Source organism: Cetorhinus maximus, chromosome 18 (genome assembly GCF_964194155.1).
Source record: "Cetorhinus maximus chromosome 18, sCetMax3.hap1.1, whole genome shotgun sequence".
In the NCBI taxonomy this organism is placed as follows: Eukaryota; Metazoa; Chordata; class Chondrichthyes; order Lamniformes; family Cetorhinidae; genus Cetorhinus; species Cetorhinus maximus.
In genome coordinates, this window is record NC_135896.1 from 75,896,775 (window position 1) to 75,924,748 (window position 27,974).

Here is a 27,974-nt window from a genome sequence, read left to right on the forward strand (position 1 = left end):
TGGTCAGAGCTTCCTCTATTTCTTCCTTCCTTTCCCTTTGCAGCCTGGGAAACATTTCATCTGGACCTGATGATTTAGCCACATGCAAGAATGTTAAACACCTTAATATTTGCTCCCTCACTTTGTTTATCCCAACCAATATTTCATACTCTTCCTCAATTACAATGTCTGCATCATTCCCTCCTTTTTTGTGGAAACAGACTCAGTATTCATTAAGAACCTTGCCCATGTTTTCTGCCTCCACAGATAAGTTATCATTTGGTCTCTAATCATCCATCCTTACAGTGTGATTGTTTCTTTAATACTATAATCCATTTTTAAATTTTTCTCTATCCTGTAACTAAAAATACTGAACTGCCATATCCGTCTTTCTTCAAGCCATCGTTCAGTAATAGCTAGGATATCATACTTCTAAGTGTCATCTGTGCCCTTAGTTCATCTGCCTTATTCACTAGACCCCTTACACTGAGTATATATCACTAATCATTGAAAACTCCTTGTTGTCTATTTTCTAGCCTTTGTTTTCTTAATCTTCCATACTCCGCTTATTAACTTTCTGCCTTCTGTTTCTAGATTTGCTTCTCTTCTGTCTTCTGACCCCTCCCCACGCTCCACTCGACCCCAGCACCAGCTTCCTCGCCAACTCCTGCCCCTCTCAACCCCCATCCCTTCGCTCCACCCACACCCCAATCCCTCCTCTTCCGCCGGACAGCGCGGCTTAGGGCGCGTGCGCAGCTTTTTGAATGCATGAGCGGCGCGCGAATGTTAACGGCTGTTTGCAGTGAAAGGTGAGAGACGATATGTGATTTGGAGGACAGCTGTTGTCCTGATCGGAGGAAAGTGTTGGGATACAGTATTAGAATAAGGGGGAGGGTTGATTTGCGGGTTCCTTCTGGTACATTATCCTTAAAGCTCTTTGCTTTATATCTCAACAAAAACTTGTATTTCTAGCATCTTTAATGTAATCAAACGCCCCAAAGCACTTTAGAAATGCTATTAAATAAAATCACATGAAGAGATTAGGGCAGATGACCAAAAGCTTCAAAGAGGTGGGTTTTAAGGAGTGTCTCAAAAGAGGGATAAGATCCCTCTCTGCTCCTTTAGCGATCATTCCGGCAGCTGCTTCAGCGTTTGAAATGTACCTACCTCTTTAGACAAGCTATTTTTAGTCATGCCCTATTTCCTCCTTTTAGCTCAGTGTCAAATTTTGTTTTCAGGTCCTGTGAACTATAAATGCAGTTGGTTCTGCTTGGAAAGTGCTGTATTTGTCTTTTTAACCCCCTCCCCTTGCTGTTTTGTAATTGAGATTTTCATACGAGGAACCTCGATATTCAATGTAAGTGGTAAACATACAAGAATATTTCTAATCTATTTTAACAGACTAGTGAAAAGCTGTTGAGTTTCTAAGGCAATGGGCAAGAACTAATCACATTCTCTGGCTCAATATTACAATGGCAAGTAAAAACATGCACAGAACCTGGACTCCAGGTCTATAGGTGACTGAACATCCAGTTGGAATAGTGAGAGGCAGCAGAGCTGTATTTTCATATGTTGTCATGGAGGTCTTGTGATTCAATTGGTAGCACTCCTGCCTCTGAGCTGGGTTCAAGTACTGCTCCAGGACTTAAATAAAATGCTGGAAAAACTCAGCAGGTCTGGCAGCACCTGTGGAGAGAGAAACAGAGTTAATGTTTTGAGCTCTGGAGAAGAGTTACACAGACTTGAAGCATTAACTCTTTCGCTCTCCACAGATGCTGCCAGACCTGCTGAGTTTTTCCAGCATTTTCTGCTTTTATTTCAGATTTCCAGCATTCACAGTATTTTGCTTTTATCCATTCCTGGACTTGTTGGAAGGAGTGTTCACGATATGATTCAACAGGTTGTTATTCAGCCTGCAGATCCTTCCAACACTCCACACCATTCTCCAGGGGGAGGAAAGAACGTGAACCTAGGCACAACAGTTGGGTAATCTGTATTACAGTATCTGTTGGTGGGAAATACCATAGTAGTCTGTCTGGAAGCATTTCTTCCCACAAAAGGTAGTGGAATCTGGAATACTCCCTGAAAAGCTGTCGAGGCCGGATCAATTAGAAAACTTTGTTAGATGAAGTTATTAACAGTCATGGAACCAGAGCAGGTGGAGTTAAGATACAGATCAGCTATGATCTAATTGAATGGTAGAATGGACCTGAGGGGCTGAATGACCTCCTGTCCCTATACTCAGCAAATGATTGTAGATGGCATGGCCACCGGAGTTGTAATTATGCCTGGTGGCAGAAAGTACATCCCAATGACACAACAATCTGGCAGTTTTACATTGACCTAGTTGCCAACTCTAGCAAACCTGGGATACGGAACTGCCAAAGACCAATTTAAAAGCAGCATTAGTATATTTCTAGTGTTTCAAGGAACGTTTAAATTGACAACTTCAGTGTAGGGTCACCTTCATTGCGTTAAGAACATAAGAAATAGGTGCAATAGTAGACCAAACGGCTCTTAGAGCCTGGCCTGCCATTCAATATGATAGTGGCTGACCTTTTGGCCTTCGCTCCACTTTCCTGCCCGCCCCATGTCCTTTGATTCCCTAGACCAAAAAATCTGTAAATATCAGCTTTAAATATATTCAATGATGGAGCATCCACTACCCTCTGGGTGCTTTTTTAAAATACAGTTATGGGTCTTCCACACGTTTCTGTATAGCGGGCCAGTGAGCAAATTTTAGTTTGGGTTCAGGCCCGAATAAATAGGCATTCTATGTGAGCAGAAGGCCATACAATATCATCCATATGCTCTACAAGAAAACAAACTTCATTAAGTCTACTGTAATGTCTTGCCATAGCAACTTGAGAATGATTTTCCTTTTAATTGTGTGATCCTAGCCCATGGTTTTGGAATAGAAAGAAAATTGTGTTTGTCACAAATTGTCACTTCAGCTTGTTGGAAGCATTCGACATTCAGGATATGCCTGAGGTTTTCTGTGTGTAACCTTGTAATACATAGAAATATATTTAATTGTTAAATGTCTATAGTTTGAATATTTTAATAAAATTATTCAATTTGAACATTCCTGTTGCAATGTTGTTTTGATCAGTCTCTCTTTCCTCGTGCATGCCCTATCTAGATGGATAAAATGGTGGCTGGATCCTTGAAGGCGAAGGACTGTGTGATTTTACAATGCAAGATATGTCACACTGTGTTGGGAGATTCTCTGCAGTTCTGTGGTAACAGTTCAACTCTCAACCTGCTGATGTGTTTGAGTAAGTTTTGGGTTAGCTATATATGGATGATGATTTTTGACATTGCAACTTCTTGTGCAGATCTTAGACTCTTCTTGGTTTGTGGGAGCTGGGGATGAGTGTTGCAGAAACTACTGGGCCCCACAGGGTACTGACTGTTTTCAAATGGTCCTTCATTCCAGTATTCACTCACAACTCAGGTGGCACTAGACCCCATTTACCGGGGAAAGAATTGAGTGATGGGCAACCTTCCATCTAAGGGATTTATGATGGTTTCCAAACTGAGATCACTGTTTTTTCTCTTACCTCACCCTGTTACCAACACAGGACTTATGTGCAGTATGAAGGGATATTACTGGAGGATCATATTCTTTCCACGTTGACATCAATTTGTTGTTCATTGTCATTTTTTTGTGCTTTCTATACAAATTAGCTCAGGTTTAAGTTTACTCAAGTGATAACTCTCCTTTCCTTTAGATTTGCACTCCAAAACTGCCAGTGACATTGGCATTGAGTGATACTGGTGTTTTCCAGCCTGTTCTGCCCTTGGACTCAATTCAGGGCACTGAAACTTCTCGATTCTGTAATGGCTTAGGAAGCTTAAATATCAGCACTAAATCAGCTTTGTGTGCAACTGACGTCTGGGTCATTCACCTCTATAACCAGCGCCTTGGACAGCAGTAAGATTAATAAACTAATATTTTAGGATACTGTTCGAGTAATTTGAAATATGACATCATTTTTGCATGCTTTTGTACAAACAGGTGACTTTGATTCTAAGGTTCCTAAAACTTTCCACCATTGGAGTGTCAATGTATCAATAATTACATTGTTGTGTGTTTGGTAGAAAGGGTTGAGTTGTTCAGCCGCCGAATCCATAGAGAGTGTGGCCCTGGCATTTCAAAGCGTACACCACATCCATGGCAGTGACCGTCTTGCGCTTGGCGTGTTTAATGTAGGTGACCGCATCCCTGATCATATTCTCCAGGAAAACCTTCAACAAGCAAGGTCTCCTCATAGATCAAACCCGAGTTCCGCTTGACACCGCAGCAAGACAGGCGGCTGATTGCTGGTGATGCCCTGGATGTTATCATGAAGCACTCTGTGGGCCGCTTTGCTCCGCCTTTACCTAGTTCTTTGCCTTCTTTCCCTCTGCCAGACACGATGATTCTTCACTCAGGTCACGTCATTGGACCGTGGCAATCTTCTGTTGACTGGCAATTACATTGTATAGCAATTAGATTGTTTAAGACGACTGCTTGTTAAAATAGGTGATGGGCATTGGTTCACCCATCAAAGTAGTATAAATGGGTACAGCTGTAACACTCTGGTGTGGAAGGAACTGGAAAAGTCTGTTGCACTGAAGAGCTGTCTTGTGTATAAACCAGCTTGAGGTAAAAGACTAGCTTTGGACTTATTCTTCCATGACTTGCACTTATTGTGAAGAACATGGTAGCAGAGGATGAATTTTAAGCTTTAGTGATTGCTGTATATGAAGTTTTTTGTCTCAATCCTCAGGGAAAAGAAGCATACTGTTGCTGACAATTTAATTTACAGAATGGCGGAAGGACGGTGCAAAATCTCAAGATTTGACTATCTGCCAATTTTTTGAGTCTGAACCATATCGCCAATGGAAGAACAAGGTGGTGTGGACAAGGGTTACCTCTACCCCAGAAGAAGCAAGATATGGCCTTGGCTTTATCATTGCTCAGAAAAGAGTACGATTAGCAATAAAGTATTTTCAGAAATGGAAGTGGATGGCTTGGACAATGAAGAGGGATTGACCCTTCTATTACAATTTTTGGATAAGTTTTACAAAAAGGATGAGTTATTAGAAGTGTATGAAGCTTGGACAACCTTTGATACATTTAGGAAAACAGATGATCAGTCCATGGAAAAATATATCATGGATCTTGATAAGTGGTATATGAAAGTACAGAGATTTGAATTTGAAATTCCAGAGTCGGAATTGACATTTAAGTTACTCGATTGTGCTCACATTTTCCACGTTGCTAGACTTTTAGTACTGACGGGGGTTCAATTCCAAGGGAAAGACTCTCCTAGACCAAAAGGCTGCTGCCCTAAAAAGATTTATGGGGAAACAGTCGTTCTCAGCCGCTTCCTTAGCAAATACAAGCAGCTATGCCGTGAAATAAAGGATGGAGGATTCTATGGTGGCCAAATTTGAGATCGACTAAATATTAGATGAAGATTCCAATACAAAGACGGGGTTAATGACTGGCGGTCTGAAAATGGTCGTAACGTTAGACAATTTGAGAGTCGAGACAAAAAGCGGGTCTGGAAAGATGACCTGTAGGTTTTCAAATCCGAAAAATGCACGGGGAATGGTATTTCAGTGTGGTTCTCGGTATCATTATGCAATGAATTGCCCAAGGTGAAAGAATCGTGTTTTTGAGGTAACCCACGAGATGGATTCTTCTAAGGCTGAAAATGATGGTGACTGCCATGATGTCACTGCGAGTTTGAATCCAGTGATGAGTATCTTTGTGGTTGATTCCTTCAACTGTACAGTTCTGGATAGTGGTTGCACTTCCACGGTGTGTGGGATGGATTGGCTTAACTGCTACAATGATAACACATTAACATCTTCCAAAAGGGTAGTCCTCCCTTGCAAGGTAGCAGGGATCAGTCTGTTCATCAGTACTGATGTGGCTTCTAGCGCGATACCTCTATTGTTAAGTCAATCTGCGATGACAAAGGCTCAGATGACACTAGACATGGTGAATGATAGAACAGTTGTGTACGGAAAAATTATGGATCCACATTTTACTCGGTCAGGCCATTACTGCCTGCCACTAAGGAAGCCAGATATTTCCCATCAAAAAGTTCATGAAGTTTTAACTTCTGGGAATAAGAATTTGGTGGACAAAAAGATGATTATTTGGAAGTTAAATAGACAGTTTGCACATCCGGTGCCACAAAAACTGAAAACTACTATGAGATGCTGGAGTGGTTGATAAAGGATATGCTGACCTTATTAAGCAAATCACTGCTCAGCGTGAAATTTGTATTAAATATCGCAAGACACCACCATGTCCTGTTGTGAACTTGCTACCAGCCAGGGAATTTAACGATGCTGTTGCAATGGACTTAACAGTTTGGGACAAGGATGGGGGTTTTTTTTTTTTTTTTGGCTACACGTCATAGATATGGCAACCAGATTTAGTCTATCCACTGCAATACATAGTAAGGACTAATAGACCAATGTCGATAAGGTCGTGGAGAAATGGGTGGGAACAGGATTAAGAACACCAATGAAATTCTTCATTGGCAAATTCCCCATCATTACCTATGAGGAATTTTGAGACATGAAAATTTGAACATCATAGTTATGCACACTGCAGCTGAGAACCTGTTTAGTAATGGTCTCTGCGAGAGAAACCATGCAGTGATGGATGACGTTACATAAAATATTGGCTGATCAACCAGATTGCAAATGGCACTGGCATAGGCAGTGCACGCAAAGAACTCTTTGCAAATGGTTGGGGGGTACAGTCCATACCAGCTGGTGTACGGAAGAAATCCAAAGTTGCCTTTGGTGATATCACATGCTTTCCCTGCTCTAGAAGGGACTAGCATTAGCTCCACTCTATCTGCTCATCTGAACGCTTTGCATGCGGGCAGAATAGCTTTCATTAAAGCTGAGGTTTCGGAGAAAATTCGGCGAGCCCTACAGTACCGTATAAAACCATCTGAAATACAGTTTAGATAAGGAGACATGGTATATTACAAAAGAGAAGGCTGGAAAGCGTGGAAAGGACCTGGCAAGGTGATAGGGAGTGATGAAAAAGTAATAATTGTGCAACACCGGCAATCAAACTGTTAGGGTACATTCTTCAAGGTTAATTGGCACAGGTTCTGAACAGGACATAGAAAGCGATGAGGTACCATGCACTTCACATACACACACATTGGGCAGTTATGAGGAGCAGACTACAGCAGAGAGCGGGTTGACTGATGATAAGCAAAGTAACATTGAGGTACAGGATAAGGCTACTCATCCAAAAGGGCAACTACCCAAAGTAGGACCAAAAGTAACATACATACCACAAGGGGCCAGTGTGTGAGGGGATGCCACCATCATAGGGAGAGCAGGAAAGGCCACTGATAAATATAAATTTTGGCTAAATGTGCAGAATGAAGAGTAGTAGATAAGACTCATAGATTGACAAACCAAGGTAATGATGTGGAAGCCCAGAAAGCGCAGTATGAGTTCTGATAATGGACCAGAAAGTAGTCATGACTCCAGGAAAAGATCACGGACTTGCGAATGGGACTCTGCTTACATGGGAGAAAGATCATATAGTAGTAGTGCAGAAAGAGAGGAATGCAAGTAGAAGTTGTAGCTTGACAAGAACGAGGAATACAGAACAAGTTAGGAATGTAAACAGAAGTAGAAGCCTTATGACTGAGAGGCTTTAGTTGCTAATAAATTGGAAAATAAGCTGATAAAGGAAGCCAAACAAAAACAGTTGGAAAGAATTTGGGTATATACTGAAATACCTGACAGGGGATAGCCAACCTTATCTCACTGGTGGATCTGTACAGAAAAAGGTACTTCCAGACAAGGCTAAAGCGAGATTAGTAGCCCAAGGCTTTGAAGAAAGACTTGGGGATCAAGATGGACTCGCCTACTGCAGGGAAAGTAAGCTTGATGTTTTTTTAGCTGTTGTAGCGTCATATTCCTGGTAGTGCAAATCGATTGATATAAAGGCTGCGTTTTTGCAAAGTGAGAAATTTCAAAGAGAATTTTTTTTTTGAAACCGCTGGTGATATAGAAGGAAGGCTGTGGAAATTGAACAAGTGTGTTTACGGATTTAATGATGCGTCAAGAGTATGGCATTTTTCTGTGAGGTCTGTCCTGTTGAAAACAGGTTGCACTCAGTTAAAGGCAGACCCTGCAATGTTCTACTGGCACCATAAGGAGAAACTAGCAGTAATCTTTATCATACATGTTGATGATTTTCTGTGTGGAGGCTTTGTGTAGAATTTGAGCAATGGGTAATCGAAGATAAAGAAGGAATTGAAGGTTGGAAGTCAGGCTTCAGGGGCTTTTAAATACATAGGTTTAGACGTTAAGCAGAGCAAGTCAGGAGTGACATTGAATCAACAATCTTATCTAGAAAATGTTAATCGTATGCTAATAAATCAGATTAGACACTCACAAAAAGAGGATCCTGCATCCAAGGAAGAAACAGACCAATTGAGAAGTTTGACTGGGCAGTTGAACTGGTTGTGTACTCAGACTAGACATGACATTAGTTATGGCGTGTTGGAACTGAGTACTATGATGAAACATGCTGAGGACGTTCTGAGACCAAATAAAACATTAAAGGAACTAAATTCAGAAAGGTGCACACTCAAGTTTCTAGCCTTGGGTGGACCAGAAGATATGAGGTTGGTCATCTTTTAGCGATGCTTTGCATGCCAATCTTCCTGATGGATATTCTATCACTGTAGGGTTTATCATATTCTTGGTGGGAATGAATAATGTTGCCTGTTGGCTTGGAAGGCCAAGAAAATAAAAAGGGTAGTGAAAATCACTTTAGCTGCTGAAACACTGGCATTAGTAGAAGCGATAGATATGGGGGTTTACTTATCCAATATACTGACAGAAACACTATACGAGAAGGTTGCCCATAGAATGTTATGTTAATAACCGGTCTCTCTGGGATAATGTTCATTCAACAATAAGTGTCGCTGAAAAAAGGCTAAGAATAGATCTAGCTAGTATGAAAGAAATGTTAGAAAGAAGAGAGATCTCTAAGATATGATGGATTGACACAAGTCACCAGTGCTTTACGAAATATGTATCAGTAATTACTTTGTTATTGGACTTGACAATCTTCTTGTTGACTGGCAATTACTTTGTTAAAGACAACTGCTTGTTAAAACAGATGATGGGCATTGGTTCACCCATCAAAATAATATAAATGGGTACAGCTGTGACACTCTGGTGTGGAAGGAACTGGAAAAGTCTGTTGGACTGAAGAGCTGTCTTGAGAATAAACCAGCTTGAGGTAAAAGACTAGCCTTGGACTCATTCCTCTACTTATTGTGAGTAACATGGAGGTCTTACCTTGTCTGTGGTTGCTGTAGACTAATCATAAAAGTTTGGCATAATTAGTTATTAGGTGCAATATTGTATCATGTAACTACCAGAATGGTAGCCGAACCTTGGTCTTTATTTGTCTAGCAATTCACAGAATCTTAACGCCACAGAAGGAAGCCATTTGGCCAATCGTATCTGCACCGGCTCTCCAAATGAGCATTATGACCTAGTGCTGTTACCCTGCCTTTTCCCTGTACCCCTGCACCTTGTTTCTATTTAAATAATCATCTAATGCCCTCTGGAATGCCTCGATTGAAACTGCCTCCACCACACTTTCAGGCAGTGCATTCCAGACCCAAACCACTCAGTGTGTGAAAAAGTTTTTCCTCACGTCACGTTTGCTTCTTTTGAAATCACTTTAAATCTGTGCCCTCTCGTTCCTGATCCTTTTACGAGTGGGAACAGCTTTTCCTTACCTACTCTGTTCAACCCCTCATGATTTTGAAAACTTCTATCAAGTCTCCTCTCAGCCTTCTCCTCTCTAAGGAAAACAGCCCCAACTCCTCCAATCTATCCTCATAACTGAAGTTTCTCATCCCTGGGACCATTCTTGTAAGTCTCTTCTGCACTCTCTCCAATGAGTTCGCATCCTTCCTATAATATGGTGCCCAGAACTGTACACAATATTCCAGCTGTGGTCTAACGAGGATCTTATATAAATTCAGCATGACCTCCCTGCCCTTGTACTCTATGCCCCTATTAATAAAGCCCAGGATACTATTCTGCCTCTCCTGCCACCTTCAATAATCTATGCACATATATACCCAAGTCTTTCTGCTCCTGCACGCCCTTTAAAATTCCACCCCCATAATCCTATAATTCCTATCATCTCAAAGAGTTTGGATTGCGTTTGATCATTGTGGAGAAAGAGAAATAGGGTGGTTCATCACAAAAAGTCAAATAAGTGGAGCTCCTAGTGACTCGCTTTGAATAACTGGTTTTGGTGGTGAAGTACTGTGTGGTACTAGTGTGAAGCTGGGTCTCCAGGACCACCATAAATACAAGAAATGTCTTCAGGTGGATTTGCTCTAGGTGTTCAGTTTGTAAGAACACATGAGGAAGGGGCCCTGGAATGTGAATTACCAATTCCCAGTTAGAGCAGAGGGTGAAAGTAGATCAACCATCTATAAGAGGAAGCAGGAATAGTAGGTACGGGGATCCTGAGTCCAGAATTGTCTTGAGTGTTGGATGCTTGTGATGTGTTCAAGAGCATTAATAGTGGGAAAGCCACAAGCAGCACTGGAACAAAAGATGAAGATGCCCATAACAATTTATTGTTTATCCCTAAGTGCCCTTGTTCAGAGGGCATTTGAGAGTCAACCACATTGCTATGGGGTCTGGAGTCACATGTAGGCCAGACCAGGTAAGGACAGCAGATTTCCTTCCCTAAAGGACACTAGTGAACCAGATGGGTTTTTGCGACAATCGGCAATGGTTACGTGGTCATCATCAGACTTTTAATTGCAGATTATTATTGAATTTGAATTTAATTATCTGCCGATTTGGACTTGGGTCCCCAGAGCATTACCCTGGGTCTAGTGACAATATCACTATGCCACTGGCTCCCTGCTATATATATGGGTGACAACTGCCTCTTGCAGCTTGTGATTGAATATCTATAATAGTTTGATGCTTTCCAAGTGTCACAATAAGGGATGCAATTGAATAACACAGTGAGAGGGGTGAGAAGCCCTAGTTCACACAGAAAACAGTCAAAATCTTGGAGATTTTGAGATGAATTCCAGTTTGAAGAGTAATACCTAATCAAATCATAAGAAATAGGAACAGGAGTAGGCCATTTGGCCCATTGAGCCTTCTCCACCATTCGATAAGGTCATGGCTGATCTGATTATGGCCTTGACTCCACTTTCCTGCTTGTCCCTATAACCCTTGACTCCCTTGTGGATCAAAAATCTGTTTTAACACCTGAAGATTATAATTACAGGATTACTACTGGTGCTGTGTGCTGGGAAGAAGCTGTTGACACACTTGCTAGTTGTGGGAGGTTATTGAAGGTAGGGTCTCCTGGGACTTTGGAAATCTGGGGAGGGGGATAATTGTGTTGGTTAAGCTTCACCTAAAGCAAACTTGAGGAAGTACAAGTGTGTTTCCATGGGGTGAATTGTGGAAAGCTGCTAGAGAATGGAGTATGGAATGGACACCAGTGTTGAAAGAACTGGATGCTGTGTTTGATTTTGATTGCAGTGGTGATACTTTGGGGCGGCCAGACGGCAAAGAAAATTGTAATGGTTGCATGAGTGCTTTCAGGATGTTTGAATATAAGGGTAAGTGAGAAAGGACATTAGTTGGAGGGAGAAGGGCTTATATTGCTGGCTTTGTAAAGGATAGGGACAATGTCAGGATGAATCCGTAAGCATGGAAAAAGAAATTGGCACTCTGAAGTATATGGTAAACTTCATGAAGGAGGAGGCAAAAAATAACTGCAGTGGAAGGAATGAGGGTTGGGTTTGATGGGGATTACAGGTGTGGAAAGAGGGAGAGGCAGTCTGCTAGCCTTCTGTGGCAAAAAGAAGCAAAGGCGATATGAGTACAAGCTTTTTTATGCAACTAGCGGACAGGATCTGGAATACATTGCCTGAGGGTATGATGGAGGTAGATACGATTGAGGCCTTCAAAAGCGAATTGGATAAATATCTGAAAAGAAAATTTGCATGGCTACAGGGAAAAAGTGGGGGAGTGGGACTAGGTGAGTTGCTCTTGGAGAGAGATGACCTGGATATGACAGGCCAAATGGTTTCCTTTTTTGGGCTGTAATCATTCTATGATGCAATGGGTCGAAGTTGTTCCAATTAGCCTGGGCAGTTGGTGTGTTCTGGCCCAGGCAATGAATGTTTCCTGGTTGGTTTGGAAATGCAGGCCTATTTTCAGGTGCTCAGGCTGCATTAGACATTGCAACTGAAAAAAGACACGATGGCTTTCAGCAAGATGTTGGTTAGTGTAATGAAAACTTTCCTGAAATGTAGTGACCCATTCATTCCAGTAAGCTTAGGTAAAACTACTGCAGAGGATCTGACTGTAGAGATGAAATAACAAGCTGACGTTCTGTGGAAAATTTCAAATGTGGCAGTTACAATTCCAATGTCTTGGTCTTTATGCTATAAGCATAGGCTAAACACTTGGTCTTAGAGTAGCTCAAAGTAATAATATTTTTCATTTTTACTGGAAATTATTTTGTAAATAATGAGCATATAGCAGAACCACATTGCCATTCGTGAGTACACATGACTCCACAATCCCAGCAGACAACTGAGTCCTTATCACCAGTTGCAGTTGGTTTTCTGGATGCTTCCAGTGGACAAGTTCTTTCTTCCAATGTTCTTTCTCATTAATGGAAAACTCTCATTTCTGCCCTCTTGGTTTCAGGGGTGACTGAGAATGTGGAACTGGATCCCACCACCTTAATAGGATGTGAAGGGCCATTATCTGAATGGTGAGTACATAAGGCTTCTCAGTACACTTAACAGCATTTTAGATTGACTACATTCAATCCAAGTATTTCTGAAAACTCTATCCTTCTGCTATCTGTCCAGTGTAATGGTCGAGCCAGCCTGTTTGCTGAAGTTTAAATTGTGATTTTGTTCCCATATCAGAATTCCAGTTGGAAATAATGGGAACCAAAGACAGTTTTCATAATTCAAGTTGTACATATTTGATAGCTGAGGTTAAAAATTATGTAATAGTTTAATATAATTGCAGATTACTAGGTTGAGTAGAATCATTGCAAAAAATACAATTTTGAGAGAAGCAGAGGGTTGTCTACCTTGTGTGGCTGAAATTCCCTCAACCAATACTAATAAACAAATGAATTAAGCATTCAGCTCATGGTGTACTGCCTACACCGTCGAACGTTTTCACTAACCTTGGTTCCTAGGATTAATTTTCTGTGATGTCCCTAGCACCATTGAGCAACCTTTATTAATTGCTGTTTGCTACTTCAGCTAGCAAACACAGTCACAGATCTTGATAGAAGTACTGTTGGAGTTTCTGTGATACTATGCTGAAATAGACATGTATGAGGTGGTGCACTTTGGTTAAAATCAGGAGGTCACAAAACGCCTGGGTAATAGAATAAATGGGGTATAAGAGTGAAGGGATGTATGCATGCAGATATACAAATCACTGAAAGTGGTGATGAGGGTTAATAAGGTAATTAAAAAAGCAAAGAAACCAGCATGGATATTCATTTCTGGAGAGATTGAACTGAATAGTGGGGAACATATGTTAAACTTATATGGAACTTTGATTAGACCAAATTTGGAGTACTAGTCAAAGTTCTGATCTCCATATTATAAAAAGAGTATTGCATAGAGACATTAAAGAGAATGCAAAAAAGATTCACAAAGATGATTCCAGAGCTGAGAGGGTATACTTTATCAAGAAAGGTTGAATAGATTGGGACTCTTCTCTCTAGAAGAGAGAAGGCTGAGGGGTGACCTGATATCTTTAAGATAATGAAAGGGTTTGATGGGGCAGATGTAGACAACAACTTTTCACTTGTGGGAGAGTCCAAAACCAGAGGGTCATAAATATAAGAGTTCATAAACCTAATAGGAAATTCAGGAGGAACTTGATCACCCAGAGCGACTGGAATATGGAATTTGCTACCACAAGGATAAAAACATAAGAATTATGAGCAGGAGTAGGCCATTCAGGCCCTTGAGCATGCTCTGCCATTCAGTAAGATCATGGCTGATATGGTTGTGGCCTTAACTTCACTTTCCTTCCTGCCCCTATAACGCTTGACTCCCATGGAGTTAAAAAATCTGTCTAACTTTGCCTTGAATATATTCGATGACCCAGCCTCCACTGCTGGCTGGGGAATAGAATTCCAAACACTAATGACCCTTTGAGAGAATAAATTTCTCCTCATCCCCTTATTAAATGGGAGAGCCCTTATTTTTAAACTGTGCCTCCTAGTTCTAGATTCCCCCAGAAGAGGAAGAAAAATCCTCTCAGCATCTACCCTGTCAAAAAAAAGTTACCTCAGAATCTTCTATGTTTCAATAAGATCACCTCTAATTCTTCTAAACTCCAATGAGTATAGGTTTAGCCTGCTCAAAGAATGGAACTGGTGTATTTGTGGAGAGCAGGATAAGTACATGAGAGAGAAAGGGATAGAAGGATATGTTAATAGGAAATGGAGGGGTGGAGGCTTATGTGGAACATAAACGCTGGCATAGACCAGTTGGGCTGAATGGCCTGTTTCTATGCTATATGTTCAATTAGACTCAGTGCAAGCTGGGGTTCATTTAAGAGAGTAATCTAAAATGTGGGAACTGAAAAATCTAGAGCTGAATAGAAAAGGACATGCTTGGCCAGAAAAAAATAATAATGAATTCCCCAGGAATTAATGGATGCTGTAGACCTGAAGGTGCTCAATGAGTGTAGGGACATCATCTATAGCACACTGACCCAAAACAGAATAAATAAATGCAGTGCTATGTCAACTGGATTAGAAACAAGTCAACATGGTTTTTATTTTCCAAAGGCAAAACAAAACTTTGTAACTATAGACTTGTCAGTCCTACATTAACTGACAGAATTATAGAACCGATCAGTAGGAACACATTTGAAGGTCCCTTCTATGTAAATGACCTGAACATGGGACCATGAAATTGTTACAGCATAGAAGGAGTCTATTGAGTGCATCCTGCCCATGCTGGCTCTCTGCAAGAGGAACTCAGCTAGTACCAGCCCCTGGCTTTTCCCTGAAGCCCTGTAATTTTTTTTTGCTCTTAGATGTTTATCTAATTGCCTTTTAAAAGCCACAATTGAATTTGCCTCCACCACACTCTTGGGTAACAAAAGAAATAAGAGTAGGAGTAGACCATATGGCCTGTCGAGCTTGTTCCACCATTCAATATGATCATGGTTGATCTTGGGTTTCAACTCAATTTTCCTGCCTGGTCTCCATATCCCTTAATTCTCTGAGAGAACAAAATTCTGTCTATCCCTACCTTTAATGTATTCGATGATGAAGCATCCACAATCCTCTGGCGTAGAGAATTCCAAAGATTCACAACCCTTTGTTTCCTCATCTCAGTCCTAAATGATCGGCACCTCAGTCTCAGACTGTGCATTCTGGGTAATTCATTCCAGATCCTAACCACTTGCTACATTTTTAAAAAAAAGTAGTCCTCCTATGGCTTCAGAAGAGGAAATCCTGTCTGAGCAAATTTCTCTTTGGAGGATACAACATCCCAATTGGGCATTGGAAGCTCTAGGCCTAATGTATCTTTGCTTCCAGAAAGTCTTTAATGCACAAAAGGCTCCTACAGAGACTCAATGTAGTGGGAATCCTGGATCAAACTTGCAAGTAGAAATTGCATTGACTCAGAGAAGAAGCAAACAAGAACTGGGGTAGGAGAGTGATGGGATGTGGAAATGTACTGAAGACCTCAAGGGTCAGTGCTGGGTCCTTTAGTGCTTTTAATCTTTATAAATAACCTGAATACAAAGACAATGAAAATTTATTCAATTCAGATACCAATGGAGAGGAGGGAACAGTTTCTGATGCAGAAGCCAATGAAACTGGTTCAGATTTATTAGTTTGGTAACTTGTTACAGATAACTGTGTTGGATGATTGAGAATGAATTTAACTGCTGTCAAGTTCTTTTAAGGAGAAGCTGGAAGGTCTGAGATCTAGCAATGTTATGTTACTTTTGATAGAGCTCAAGTGTGAAGTCATTGTGCTGAAGCTATATGTCTTTGAGGGAACTGAAGTGTCTATATAGCTAGAACTGAGGGGGGATATGAGATACTGGAGGGCTAATAATACATAGAATTGAAGGCAGTGTTCTGAGAAAACTGGGCTGTTGGGAACTACTTGAGTATCAAAGAGGTGAGAGTGACAGCGTTTGGTTACTCAGAGTCTTGCTTTTAACCATTGCAGTAATTTAGACATCCATTTGCCTCTTGTACTATCATGGGGGATGTGTGATGGTGCATAGGACTTGCAGAGAAAATGGATTGGGCAAGAAATAGAAATTCCAATGAGTACATTGCTGCAAATCGCAATTACAGTTTCTGCTGTCTTAAGTTCTGCACAACTTTCTAATGTTTAACATTTTTTGAAATAAAACTGCAGAAGAAGAAAACTACTACAGCTTGATGTTGCAAATATACTAGAATGAGACTTTGAAACTGGAACAGCAAATTGTTAGTAACATGAAGTTATTTGAAGGGGCCTTTTCCACTCTTACATAATGTTCTCTGTTTGCAGCCTTTACAAGTCCTCTTACATAATGTTCTCTGTTTGCAGCCTTTACAAGTCCCTGTACTGCAGCTTCTGCAGAGCCAATGTGGGTATTGTTCCTTTGTCTACAACAGAATTGTTGTCTCACCTCCGTGGACTATACTGTTTGGACAAGAATGCCTTGCACTGGTGAGTAGAGACAGCAGTCCTCGTGCCAAAGGTCCAGGCACAGTATAGAGCAATGTACACAGTCTAATGGTCCTAGGTTCAAACCCAGTCCATAATGGCTCTAAAGATCCTAGGTGAAATGTTTAGGGAGTAATTAGATTAACATGGTGAAAATGGGTTTAACAGATCTGGTGTTAAGTGGAATCCAACCAGAAAGGATTGAAAACATTTAGATTGTTCGTCCTCCCAAATTCCCAATGAAGATTTTGAAAGGTGTTAGTAGAAAGTTATCCTGAGAATTTTTGGTTGTGTTGAAAACCATGTTCTAGTAATTTACATAGAAAATAGGAGCAGGAGTAGGCCATTCGGCCCTTTGAGCCTGCTCCACCATTCATTATGATCATGGCTGATCATCCAACTCAATAGCCTGCTCCCGCTTTCTCCCCATACCCTTTGATCCCTTTCGCCCCAAGAGCTATATCCAACTCCTTCTTGACAACATACAATGTTAGGGCCTCAACTACTTTCTGTGGTAGCGAATTCCACAGGCTCACCACTCTCTGGGTGAAGAAATTTCTCCTCTTCTCAGTCCTAAATGGTCTACCCCGTATCCTCAGATTGTGACCCCTGGTTCTGGACTCCCCCACCATCGGGAACATCCTTCCTGCATCTACGCTGTCTAGTCCTGTTAGAATTGTATAGGTTTCTATGAGATCCTCCTTCATTCTTCTGAACTCCAGCGAATATAATCCTAACTGACTCAATCTCTCCTCATATGTCAGTCCCGCCATCCCAGGAATCAGTCTGGTAAACCTTTGCTGCACTCCCTCTATAGCAAGAACATCCTTCCTCAGATATGGAGACCAAAACTGCACACAATATTCCAGGTGTGGTTTCACCAAGGCCCTGTATAATATAGCAAGACATCCCTGCTCCTGTACTCGATTCCTCTGGCTATGAAGGCCAACATACCATTTGCCTCCTTTACCGCTTGCTGCACCTGCATACTTGCCTTCAGCGACTGTTGTACGAGGACACCCAGGTCTCGTTGTACATTCCCCTCTCAATTTATAGCTATTCAGATGATAATCTGCCTTCTTGTTTTTGCTACCAAAGTGGATAACCTCACATTTATCCACATTATACTGCATCTACCATGCATTTGCCCACTCACTCAGCTTGTCCAAATCACACTGAAGCTTCTTTGCATCCTCCTCACATCTCACCCTCCCACCCAGCTTTGTGTCATCTGCAAATTTGGAGATATTACAATTAGTTCCCTCATCTAACTCGTTAATATATATTGTGAATAGCTGGGGTACCAGCACCAACCCCTGCGGTACCCCACTAGTCACCACTTGCCATTCGGAAAAAGACCCATTTACTCTTACCCTTTGTTTCCTGTCTGCCAACCAGTTTTCTATCCATAAAAGCAAATTACTGCGGATGCTGGAAATCTGAAACAAAAACAAAAATACCTGGAAAAACTCAGCAGGTCTGACAGCATCTGCAGAGAGTTCTCTATCCATCTCAATGCACTACTCCCAATCCCATGCGCTTTCATTTTACGTGCCAATGTCTTATGTGGGACTTTGTCGAAAGCCTTCTGAAAGTCCAAATAAACCACATCCACTGGCTCCCACTCATCAACTCTACTAGATACATCATCGAAAAATTCCAGTAGATTTGTCCAGCATGATTTCTCTTTCATAAATCCATGCTGACTCTGTCCGATTCTGCCACTGTTTTCCAAGTGCTCAGCTATTAAATCTTTTATAGTGGACTCCAGAATTTTCCCCACTACCGACGTCAGGCTGACCGGTCTATAATTCCCTGTTTTCTCTCGAACTCCCTTTTTAAATAATGGGGTTACATTAGCTACCGCCCAATCTGTAGGAGCTGTTCCAGAGTCTATAGAATCTCGGAAGATGACCACCAATGCATCCGCTATTTCTAGGGCCACTTCCTTAAGTACTCTGGGATATAGATTATCAGGCCCTGGGGAGTTATCGGCCTTCAATCGCATCAATTTCCCCAACACCATTTCCCTACTAATACTGATTTCTTTCAGTTCCTCCCTCTCACTAAACCCTATGTTCCCCAACATTTCTGGTATGTTATTTGTGTCCTCCTTTGTGAAGACAGAACCAAAGTATGTATTTAATTGGTCAGCCATTTCTTTGTTCCTCATTATAAATTCCCCTGTTTCTGACTGTAAGGGACCTACATTTGCCTTCACCAATCTTTTTCCCTTCACATGCCTATAGAAACTTTTACAGTCAGTTTTTATGTTCCCTGCAAACTTACTCTCGTACTCTATTTCCCCCTTCTTAATCAACCCCTTGGTCCTCCTTTGCTGAATTCTAAACTGCTCCCAATCCTCAGGTCTGTTGTTTTTTTTTAGTCAATTTGTATGCCTCTTCCTTGGATCTAATGCTATCTCTAATTTTCCTTGTAAGCCATGGTTTGGCCATGTTTCCTGTTTTACTTTTGCGCCAGACAGGAATAAACAATTGTTGCAGTTCACCCGATGTTTGCCATCGCCTATCCACCGTCATCCCTTTAATAACATTTTCCAATCCATCATAGCCAACTCGCGCCTCATACCATAGTAGTTTCCTTTATTAAGATTCAGGACCCTAGTCGCAGAATCAACTATGTCACTCTCCATCTTGATGAAGAATTCTATTATATTATGGTCGCTCATCCCCAAGGGGCCTTGCACAACTAGATTGCCAATTATTCCTTTCTCATTACACAATACCCAGTCTAGGATGGCCTGTTCTCTAGTTGGTTCCTCAACGTATTGGTCCAGAACAATATCCCATATACACTCCAGGAATTCCTCCTCTACAGTAATGTTACTAACTTGATTTGCCCAATCTATATGCAGATTAAAGTCACCCATAATTACAGATGCTCCTTTATTGCATGCGTCTCTAATTTCCTGTTTAATGCCATTCCCAACATCACCACTACAGTTTGGGGGTCTATATACAACCCCCACTAGCATTTTTTGCCCCATAGTGTTTCTCAGCTCTGCCCATACAGATTCCACATTGTCGGAGCTAATATCTTTCCTCGCTATTGCGTTAATTTCCTCTTTAACCAGCAATGCAACTCCACTGCCTTTTCCTTTTTGTCTGTCCTTCCTAAATACTGAATGCCCCTGGATGTTCAGTTCCCATCCCTGGTCACCCTGCAGCTATGTCTCTGTAATTCCGACTATATCATACCTGTTTACGTCTATTTGCGCGGTTAATTCATCCACTTTATTGCGTATGCTCCTCGCGTTAAGGCACAAAGTCTTAAGGCTTGTCTTTTTAACATTACTCGACCCGTTCCCACTTTTTTTCACTGAGGCCTTGTTTGATTCTTGCCCTTGATTTCTCTGCCTATCACTTTTCTTATTCTCTTTTTGTCTTTTATTATTGTCCTTGATCCCCCCTCCTCTGACTCCTTGCAAAAGTTCCCATCCCCCTGCCAGTTTAGTTTAACCCTCCCCAACCACTCTAGCAAATATTCTCCCTAGGACATCAGTCCCGGTCCTGCCCAGGTGTAACCTGTCCAGTTTGTACTGGTCCCACCTCCCCCAGAACTGGTCCCAGTGTCCCAGGAATCTGAGAAACTCCCCCTCACACCATCTCTTCAGCCACCAATTCATCCGATATATCCTGCTATTTCTACTCTGACTAGCACATGGCACTGGTAGTAATCCTGAGATGACAACCTTTTAGGTCCTGCTTTTCAACTTACTTCCTAACTCCCTATATTCTGCTTTTAGGACCTCCTTTTTTTTACCTATGTCGTTTGTACCAATGTGTACCATGACCACTGGCTGTTCACCCTCCCCCCTTCAGAATGTCCTGTAGCTGCTCTGAGACATCCTTGACCCTAGAACCAGGGAGGCAACATACCATCCTGGAGTTTCGTTTGCGGCCACAGAAATGACTGTCTATTCCCCTTACAATTGAATCCCCTATAACTATTGCATTCCCACACTTTTTACTCCTCCCCTGTGCAGCAGAGCCAACTGTGGTGCAATGAATTTGGCTGTTGCTGCTTTCCCCTGAGAGGCCATTCCCCTCAACAGTATCCAAAGCGGTATATCTGTTTTGCAGGGGAATAGCCACAGGAGATTCCTGCACTGCCTGCCTAATCCTCTTGCTCTGCCTGGTGGTCACCCATTCCCTTCCTGCCTGTGGACTCTTAGCCTGCGGTGTGACCACCTCTCTATACGTGCTATCCACTATACTCTCTGCCTTGCGGATGCTCCCCAATGTCCCCAGCCACTGCTCCAGCTCTGAAACACATTGATACACAGTTGACAATGCTATGCTATGTTACTTTTGATAGAGGCCAAGTGTGAAGTCATTGTGCTGAAGCTATATGTCTTTGAGGGAACTGAAGTGTCTATATTAGCTGAACTGACAAGTCCAGAATTGGGCAGGAACTATACTGTGTGGGACAAACCAGCTCTGTCAGTGAATCTCCGAATCACAGGATTTTCACAGTGCAGAAGGAGGGCACAAGGCCCATGGTGTCTGCACTGGCTCTCCAAATGAGCAATTTACTTAGTACCATTCTCCCACCTTCTCCCCATAACCCTGCACATTGTTCCTTTTCAAATAACAGTCTAATTCTCTTTTGAACGCCTCGATTAGTCTGCCTCCACCACACTCAGACATGCATTCCAGGCCTTAGCCACTCGCTGCGTGAAAGTTTTTTTCTTATCTGGCCTTTTTTTCTTTTGCTTATTACTTCAAATGTGTTCCCTGTCATTCTTGATCATTTCATGAGTGGAAGCAGTTTCTCCCTGTCAACTCTGTCCAGACCCCTAATGATTTTGAATACACTGAAGTTTAAAAATTCATTGCTCAATTGGAGATAGGGTTTCTTGAAATCCCTGGAGTACAGAAGGTTATGGGATGATTGGATTGAGCATTTTAGGGTTTTGAAAGGAATTAATGGAATAGAGGGAAGCTTTCCCTGCTGTTGGAGTCTAGGACAGGGGATGTAATCTTAAAATTTTAAAAATTCATTCATGGGATGTGGGCTTGGGCCAGCATTTATTGCCCATCCCTAGTTGCCCTTGAGAAGGTGGTGGTGGTGAGCTACCTTCTTGAACCGCTGCAGTCCATGTGGTGTAGGTACACCCACAGTGCTGTTTGGAAGGGAGTTCCAGGATTTTGACCCAGCAACAGTGAAGGAGCGGCAATATATTTCCAAGTCAGGATGGTGAGTGATTTGGAGGGAAACTTCCATGTGGTGGTGTTCCCATCTGTCTGCTGCCCTTGTCCTTCTAGATGGCAGTGGTCGTGGGTTTGGAAGGTGCTGTCGAAGGAGCCTTGGTGAATTCCTGCCGTGCATCTTGTAGATGGTACACACTGCTGCTACTGTGTGTCACTGGTGGTGGGAGTGAATGTTTGTGGATGTGGTACCAATCAAGCAGGCAGCTTTGTCCTGGACGGTGTCATGCTTCTTGAGTGTTGTGGGAGCTGCACTCATTCAGGCAAGTGGGGAGTATTCCATCACACTCCTGACTTGTGCCTTGTAGATAGTGGACAGGCTTTGGGGAGTAAGGAGGTGAGTTACTCGTCGCGCGATTCCGAGCCTCTGACCTGCTCTTGCAGTCACAGTATTTAAATGGCTAGTCCAGTTCAGTTTCTGGTCAATGGGAACCCCCAGGATGCTGATAATAGGGGATTCAGTGATGGTAATGCCAATGAACATCAAGGGGCGATGGCTGGATTCTCTCCTGTTGGAGATGGTCATTTGTCTGACACTTGTGAGGCATGAATGTTTCTTGCCACTTGTCAGCCCAAGCCTGGATATTGTCCAGGTCTTGCTGCGTATGGACATGGACTGCTTCAGTATCTGAAGAGTCACGAATGATGCTGAACATTGTGGAATCATCAGCAAACATCCCCACTTCTGACCTTATGATGGAAGGAAGAAGGTCATTGATGAAGCAGCTGAAGATGGTTGGGCCCAGGACACTACCCTGAGGAACTCTGCAGTGATGTCCTGGAGCTGAGTTCACAGACCTCCAACAACTACAATCATCTTCCTTTGTGCTAGATATGACTCCAACCAGCAGAGAGATTTCCCCCGGATTCCCATTGACTCCAGTTTTGCTAGGGCGCCCTGATGCCATGCACTGTGAAATGCTACCTTGATGTCAAGGGCAGTCACTCTCACCTCACCTTGGGAAGTTCAGCTCTTTTGTCCATGTTTGAACCAAGGTGCTAATGCGGTCAGGAGCGGAGTGGCCCTGATGGAACCCAAACTGGGCGTCAGTGAGCAGGTTATTGCTAAACAAGTGCCGCTTGATAGCACTGTTGATGACCCCTTCCATTGCTTTGCTCTTGATCGAGAGTAGACTGATGGGGTGGTAATTGGCCAGGTTGGATTTGTCCTATTTTTTGTGTACAGGACATACCTGGGCAATTTTGTAGCTGTACTGGAACAGCTTGACTAGGGGCGCGGCAAGTTCTGGAGCACCAGTCTTCATTACTATTGCCGGAATATTGTCAGGGCCCACAGCCTTTGCAGTATCCAGTGCCTTCAGCCGTTTCTTGATATCACGTGAAGTGAATCGAATTGGCTTAAGACTGGCATCTGTGATGCTGGGGACCTCCAGAGGATGCTGAGATGGGTCATCCGCTCGGCACTTCTGATGAAGATTGTAGCAAATGCTTCAGCCTTATCTTTTGCACTGATGTGCTGGGCTCACCCATCATTGAGGATGAGGATATTTGTGGAGCCTCCTACTCCAGTGAGTTGTTTAATTGTCCACCACCATTCACAGAGTCAGGCCATTCAGGAGAGAATATTTCTTCCTGCAAAGGTTGATAGAAGGGTTCAAGTAGATTTTTGGATACTATATTGATATTGTAGCTGAGGTAAAAGAGCAGCCAGGATCTTCTTTAATGGCAGAATAGTCTCAAAGGGCTGAATGGCCTACTCCTGCTCCTATTTATTATTTTGAAATGTGGAACTCTGTCCAACAAAAAGTTGTAGATGCTATCTCAATTAATTTTAAATCTGAGCTTGGACATTTCCAAGGTAAGGCTATTAAGGGATGTGGAGCCAAGGTGGGAAATGGAGTTGGTATGCAGATCAGCCAAGGTCCCAATGATAGCGGAACAGGCGCCAGGGGCTGAATGGTCCACTGTTCTTAAAGGACTAGTTGGGCTGAATGGCCTGTTTTTGTGCTGTATATTCTATGTAACTGAAGGTTTGTCTCTCTTGTAAATATAATTTATTTAAGCCTATCCCGATGTGTGTTAAAAGATGGATTTTTTAACTCTCAGTCCTTCAAATTCTGGTACAGCCTAGGTGACTCCCCCTTAGCTTCAATAATCACAGGGGTTCTCCTTTCATTTTAGATTGCCTCCACTATTTCCCTAGATTTCTTTTGTGCTTTACATTTATTTCTGCTGATGCTGCTCTTTTTACACCTCTTCAGGATAGTTTTCTTTGTAATTCCTCCTGAATTAAATTTACCTATTGGATATTTCCAAGGGGTAGGAGAATGTATTTACTCCAGCCGCTAATCATTGTTCCTTTTTACCAAGTTAAGCAGCTTCTGATTGATTTTCAGCAAAAAATGTACTGAACTCTGTCAGTGGCGTTTCCTTGCCTCAATGTTAAATTCTTAGTTTTTAGCTGCAAGATCATGATGGGGGTGGGGTGAGGAGGCTACTTTCATTTGTGGATATTGCTGTCATTTTGACTGCTTTACATTGGGCTTGTGCTTTAAACAGTTGTTTCTGCTGGCCACTTAATGAAGGACTGGAAATGAGTAACAACTTGGCTTAAATCGTAACGTTCATGTCCAAATCAAAGTTTGTGGGTTCAAGCCGCATTTGAGTCTTGAGCACGTAATCTAGCCTGACACTTCAGTGCTGTATTAGGGGAGTGCTGCACATCTGAGATGCTGTTCATCAAGTGAGGTGTTAAATTCTAGGTAAAAATGAGACCTGTTCAAGTGGATCTTTAAAGCACAGTATGGGCATTCTGATGTTCCTTCCTCAAAGATCACGATACACACTAAATGATCATTTATTTTCTTTTTCCGTGGCCTTGCTATGCACTTATTGATTGCCTATGTTATAGAGACAACATTTCAAAAGGGACTTGTTGGTTGATTTGGGATGCTCTGAGAATAAATTGAAGTGCACTTGTTTTTAGAAACAAGACTACAAATTCCAAGTGATCCATTTGTGTAACTATTTCATCTTTCAGCTACAAGTTGCAGAGCAATTCTGAGGTGGAAGCTGCAGCCGTGAACCTCCAACCGCAGAGCTTAACCCAACACATAGGAGAGGTAGTGTTGTGTTCCATATCTCTATGTTCTAAATCTTTAGAAAATAAGACTGCAGATATATAAGATTACACTTATACATTTTTAAGAAACAAAGAGCTTCAAAATGTTTGAAGCCATGATTGAAAATAATTCAAACCTAAATCACGTGGGAACTTCAGTGATCTAAGTAACAGTTCAAGGTACAAAGGGAGGCCATTAAGCTGCAGTCTTTCATCCCACGGTGGGTTCATTTGATGCAGCACTGGATTGTAAATATGGTCAGAAAGGGCCTATGCTGAACAGGCCTTGTTATAGGATGACCTAGTGTAGTTTGATGCATGTTTATGGGCACAATTTCGATGGTGACATTTTTGGGATGCTAATCTTGCCTCCATTGGAAGTGATAAAATGTACAGTTAGGTCATAATGCAGTGTGGGGAAGTTGAAGGGAGGAGAGCAAGAGTGAAAATCAACTGCACTAACTCCTGCCACTGCCAAATAAGAAAAGGAAATCGTGAAGTTTCTTTTGGCCACTGGTACATGCATGGTTTCTCCAACCACTTACGTCATCATTGTGCGCCCTGAAACCTTGGCTCCCAAGCACTGCCTGCACCCTTTACCACTTCTTGCAACCCTTGCTCCAACCCCTTTCCCTTGCAGCCCCTCACCACTAGCTTTGCCACTGGCTCACTTCCCCCCTCTCCCTCCCATTTCCCTCCCCCTTCCTTTGCCACTTCTCCCTCCAGTGATCCCTGGCTAATCCCTTCACTGGTTCCTTCACTTCCCCCTTCCACTCCCTGCCATCTGTTCTGGAAGCGAGCTAGGGGCAGAGGGAGTGGGGGTAGGGGGTAGCAGCAGGGATGGGGAAAGAGAGCCAGTGGCAAAGGGCCACAGGCAAAGTGTGAGGGAGCAGGGGTTTGTGAGGGGAAGTGGTGAGGGGCTGTGGGGGAGGCAGTGAGGAGAGTGAGAGTAGACGTGGCAAAGGTAACAGGAGGGAAGTGGGTAGGAGCGATGGGAAGCGAGGAGAAGCAGCAAGGGGTTGCAGTGGGGGGAGATGGCAAGGGGGAAACAAGAACAGAGTTGGGTTTCTCATCTGTGTATGTCTTAATCACTGTCAGTGATGTCACAGATACACTGCATTTGCACATGTGTAGGAAGTGCTCCACCTGGTGTAGTTGTGGTCATAATGCAGTCTGCACAAATAAACTCAAGCCGAAAATTGTTGCACTCATGAGATCAGTTAATTGCATCAAATCTCAATCAATTAACCATTAAAGCAGCGATCTTGGATTAATATTTCCAATATAATTAATTTTGGTGGAATTATTTCTACCCTCACTGAATGGCTATCAGTATTGCTGTGTGCAGCCAAGGCCTCCTGTGAACGTGGCTTACTGTGTAGTCTCGTGTTGCTTTTGAGATAACTGATCAGTTGTCTTTCCCACTTTGTCTGGCACTAGCCAGTGTCTGGCAAGTGCTTGTTTCTGTCTGTCGTGCATTGAACTTCCTTCTGACTGCTTTTCTTCTAACTTACAGTTGAAAAGGCAGCTTGTGGTGGCTCACTGTCGACTGATGGCAGCAGTGAAGAAGTTGGATGAATTAGTTGGAGAAGAGAGTGGGCTAGGGATCAGCATTCTTGACTTGGAACATGGGCGTGAACCGGAGGAGTACTACATTGGCTGCGAGGTTTAGGGTTCAATTTCACTTTGGGCCTTTGGAAGTGCAGCCACAGTTAACCACACTCTCAATTGACACACTTGGCTGCCTTGGAAAATAAACTTCACTTTCTTCAAAGGAATTCTGAAATTTTTAGGTCCGATGGTTGAACTGGTGGAGGAAGTCACTATTTTGGAATTGCTCATGTGCACCTTCAGACATGCTCACGTATGGAGAATTGGTTTGTATAACCTGCTATCTGACATTCAGAACTCTAATACACCTACACAGTTCAACAGGCGATCAAATTGCGTCCCTGTGTGTGTAACTTGCTATCAGATCACAGAATTGTACAACACCTGGTTAAATTAAGTTGACATAAGCCAGTAACTTGCTATCTAGGACGCCAGTTCACCTTTATACTGCAATCCCATGCCACATAGAGCCCACGTTAGTCAATGTAACCTGCTATCTGGTATTCAAAAGTGTTCCTGGTCAACTTCAACGTCCACATCATGTTCAATACACAATCTAAAATGTAAGTTAGCCAGCTGCTTCACCACTACTTATTAATTTACAGTGGTCTCAAACTACAGGTATATCAATTGTTGCTTGTAGTGATCAGTCACTTCCCGTGATCAAAAGATACTGTCCAATCTTGCAATCCATCTGGTAGAATTATAATAATCATCTATAACATTCAGGTAGTTTCACTGATTAAAGCTGATTTCCTATCTTTGAAAGACAGTTGCCTGAGTTATTAACCACCACAGGCACTATTGGATTGTTAAATAACCAGTTAACTGGCTAGCTTAAAGCAGCTGGATGAAAGCTCGGGGCCAACACAGCTAAGCTCTCTTTCTTATTTCTCACCAGCACTTCAAAAAACTAGGCAGTGATTTACTCTGCAATGACACTTATTTTCCAGCATTAATTTTCCATGCCACTGTTTGAAGATTGGTCAATGTTGTACTGTAAAAAGCATGTGCATAATAGGCTTTGCTCCCTTCTGATAAAATCATTAATTACTTGGTTATCACTTGGAGTGGACTGCCTGAATCTATCACCAAATTGGATTCCGTTGTACCTCTTCACAATCCAAGTGTAATCTTGAATTCTGTGTAACCTTGCCCAAATTAGTGTACCAGATGTTTTAAGGATCCTTTTCTGGTCAAAATTACCGTATATTATTCTGTAACAAGCCATGCAATAAATAAGATGGGGCAGGTTCATTGTTTTGTGTATTTTCTGCC

The 27,974-nt window shown here is 42.3% G+C and overlaps 1 protein-coding gene across 2 annotated transcripts; it reads left to right on the plus strand.

Annotated features, from left to right (window-relative positions):
* The first annotated feature begins 706 nt into the window (after positions 1-706).
* Positions 707-27,953, plus strand: oip5 (opa interacting protein 5). 2 transcript variants are annotated; one of them, XM_078563347.1, is made up of 6 exons: positions 707-788; positions 3,122-3,257; positions 12,754-12,820; positions 16,653-16,775; positions 25,005-25,086; positions 26,602-27,953. In XM_078563347.1, exons 2-6 carry the CDS (start codon positions 3,122-3,124, stop codon positions 26,755-26,757), a joined length of 564 nt encoding a protein of 187 aa, XP_078419473.1. In that variant the 5' UTR covers positions 707-788; the 3' UTR covers positions 26,758-27,953. The 2 variants fall into 2 exon arrangements, with proteins under 2 accessions (XP_078419473.1, XP_078419474.1); XM_078563348.1 differs by lacking the exon at positions 707-788 and adding an exon at positions 802-842.
* The last annotated feature ends 21 nt before the right edge of the window (positions 27,954-27,974 follow it).